Source organism: Citrus sinensis, chromosome 5 (genome assembly GCF_022201045.2).
Source record: "Citrus sinensis cultivar Valencia sweet orange chromosome 5, DVS_A1.0, whole genome shotgun sequence".
Lineage (NCBI taxonomy): Eukaryota > Viridiplantae > Streptophyta > Magnoliopsida > Sapindales > Rutaceae > Citrus > Citrus sinensis.
This window is the reverse complement of record NC_068560.1, coordinates 7,271,260-7,273,922: the sequence shown is the minus strand read 5'-3', so window position 1 is coordinate 7,273,922 and position 2,663 is coordinate 7,271,260. Positions and strand designations below refer to the sequence as shown.

Sequence of the window (2,663 nt, the reverse complement as noted above, 5' to 3'; positions counted from 1 at the left end):
TTAGGTCTTTTAGCCTAACCTTTCTTGTTTTCTCAACCTGGATCCTTCAACAATTGATCATTATGTAGGCTATTCACATTAGCTCCTATATAGTGCTTCACTCTCAGCTCATTAACCCTGAATTCTTGTTGGTTTGGAGTGAGTTTCGTTTGCTGGATTTGCTTGTCAGTTCTGAAGGGTTACTTCTCCCCTAACCATGCTATGTTAGCTGCTCCACGATCTTCATCATCAAGTTCTTCAAATGTTACAACATTGATTTCTTCCTTACTGCAGCAACTGTGTAATCTCTCTGCTACAAAAAAGTCCACAACACTGGTAAAATTACAATCTTCAATCCCATTGGGACTCTTCATGGCATCCATCATATTAAATGTAACTTGTTGGCCATTCACCCTCATGGTTAATTCTCCTTTTTAAACATCAATTAAAGTCTTTCCCGTGGTTAAGAAAGGTCTTCCTAGAATGATTGGCACTTCTTTGTCTGCCTCAAAGTCTGGCACAATAAAATCCACCGAAAAAATAAATTTATCCACCTTCACCAACACATCTTCAATGTTCCCTTCTGGATATACATGAGATCTATCAGCAAGTTGTAAAGCCACTGTTGTTGGTCTACATTCACCAACTCCCAATTGCTTAAACATTGATAAAGGCATGAGATTGATGCTAGCCTTCATATCACAAGGTGCTTTGCCACTGTATTTAGTGCCTACGGAGCATGGGATTGTGAAGCTTTCTGGATCCTTCATCTTTTGTGGTATCTTACTCTGAAGCATTCGGCTGCACTCTTGTGTTAGAGCAACTGTTTCAAACTCTCCAAGTCTTCTTTTCTTTGTCAAAATATCCTTAAAAAATTTCGTATAGTTTGGCATTTGCTCTAGAGCTTCCATAAAAGAGATATTGATATGTAGCTGTTTCAGCACTCCTAAGATTTTGCTGAATTGCTTGTCTTGTTTTTGCTTCTGAAACCTTTAAGGGAAGGGTGGTGGATGTCGTGTTGCAACAAGTTGTGCAGACTACTTCTCTTTTGCTCTACTCGGGTCTGTTGTTGTTGGTGTTGTAGTTTCTTCACCACCAGGTGCTGGATCATAACTCTCTGCATATGTTGTAGCCGAACTGTATTGATTTGCATTCTGAAAAGTGGAAGACTGTAACTCGTTATCTACTTGAGTGTCTTCTTGGCCTTGGGTGGACTCAATTCTTCTTTTTGGTACACCATCCGAACTATCAACCTCCTTTCCAGATCTCAAGTTTATGGCATGCATAAGTTAGATTAGGAAACTACAATAATAGTTACTAACAACGGCTATAGTAACTGCACTGCTCCCGATTTATTTCAATTCTTTTGTAGCCATGTGCTTCCTCATTTTTGCAAATCTATTGCATCAGCATTCCTTTCATGAATTATAAGCTTGTGGAAACTTACAATTATGCACACAATTTGAGCACGAATTACTCTAAATCAAGAAAAAATTATTAAGACTAAGCTAAAATGAATGTTTATGCAAAATATAACAAAAATGCAATGAAAACACATTATTTACTCTCTAAATAATATTGATTCAAGTTTAAAAGTTCTATGATAACTCTCATTTAGGAGTTTTCAGCATGGCAATCTCTACCAGGACCACTGCTTTTGTCCTAAATGCAAGAGAGTACGGGGTTTCACCCGTTGGCATAGTGTGTGTGGTTCTATAAGTCCATAGTGCGAATGGTAATTCATCTGCCAAAGCCTCTTTATGCTTTTCCAACTTGGTCTTTAAGTGATGCTTAATTATTTTGTTGATAGTTTCGACCTGTCTATAATTATTTTGTTGACAGTTTCTACCTGTCTATGTGCTTGAGGATGAGCCGGATAAGAGAAAAAGTTCTTAATCCCAAGGCCTTCACATAACCCCTTGAAACGGGGATTATCAAACTGTTTCATGTTATCTGTCACAATGGCTTGGGGAATGCCAAATCGACATATGATAGACTTCCATATGAACCCATTAGTTTTTTGCTCTGTGATTTGAGCTAAGGGTTCCGCTTCTGACCACTTTGTGAAATAGTCCACCGCCACGACTGCAAATTTTGTTTGCCCTTTACAGTAGTCATTGGACTGATAATGTCTACCCCTTATTAAGCGAATGGCCATGGACTAGAAATTGGGTGAGTTGTTATAGGGGTTGACATGGTACGTTGGAAAACCTTTGACACTTATCACATCGCTGCACAAATGTTTTAGCATATTCTTTCATAGTAGGCCAAAAGCATCCTTGGCGAATGGCTTTAAGGACCAACGACCTTGCACCTGAATGGTTGCCACAAATACCTTCATGGATTTCTCTCATCACATAGTTTGCTTCTTTAGACGTTAGGTACCTCAAATAAGATAGCGAATATCCTCTTTTGTATAGCACATCTCCCAAAATCACGTACCGTGCTAACCTTAACAAGATCTTCCTTGCTTCATCCTTATTATCAGGTAAGTTTTTGTCTTTTAGGTAACTAATGATATGATCCATCCAGCTTCTAATTGTATTCATAAGATTAGTCTCCTTGTTCTCCTCGTGATTAATACTCAGATTTTGTAAGAACTAAACAAGGATTAATCCGTTTAAGCCTGCATCCGTGGCTGATGTCAACCTTGCAAGGGCATCGGCTTTGCTGTTTTCCTCTCT

The 2,663-nt window shown here is 38.6% G+C and overlaps 2 protein-coding genes across 2 annotated transcripts; both read right to left on the bottom strand.

The window, feature by feature from the left end:
* Nucleotides 1–413: 413 nt before the first annotated feature.
* On the bottom strand, nucleotides 414–890 carry LOC127902214 (uncharacterized). Its single transcript, XM_052441039.1, has one exon. The coding sequence runs from the start codon at nucleotides 888–890 to the stop codon at nucleotides 414–416; it is 477 nt and encodes a 158-aa protein (XP_052296999.1).
* Nucleotides 891–1,016: 126 nt separating this feature from the next.
* On the bottom strand, nucleotides 1,017–2,137 carry LOC127902213 (uncharacterized). Its single transcript, XM_052441038.1, has 2 exons — nucleotides 1,829–2,137; nucleotides 1,017–1,235 (listed from the first exon to the last, which is right to left on the bottom strand). Exons 1-2 carry the CDS (start codon nucleotides 2,135–2,137, stop codon nucleotides 1,017–1,019), a joined length of 528 nt encoding a protein of 175 aa, XP_052296998.1.
* Between the last annotated feature and the right edge of the window lie 526 nt (nucleotides 2,138–2,663).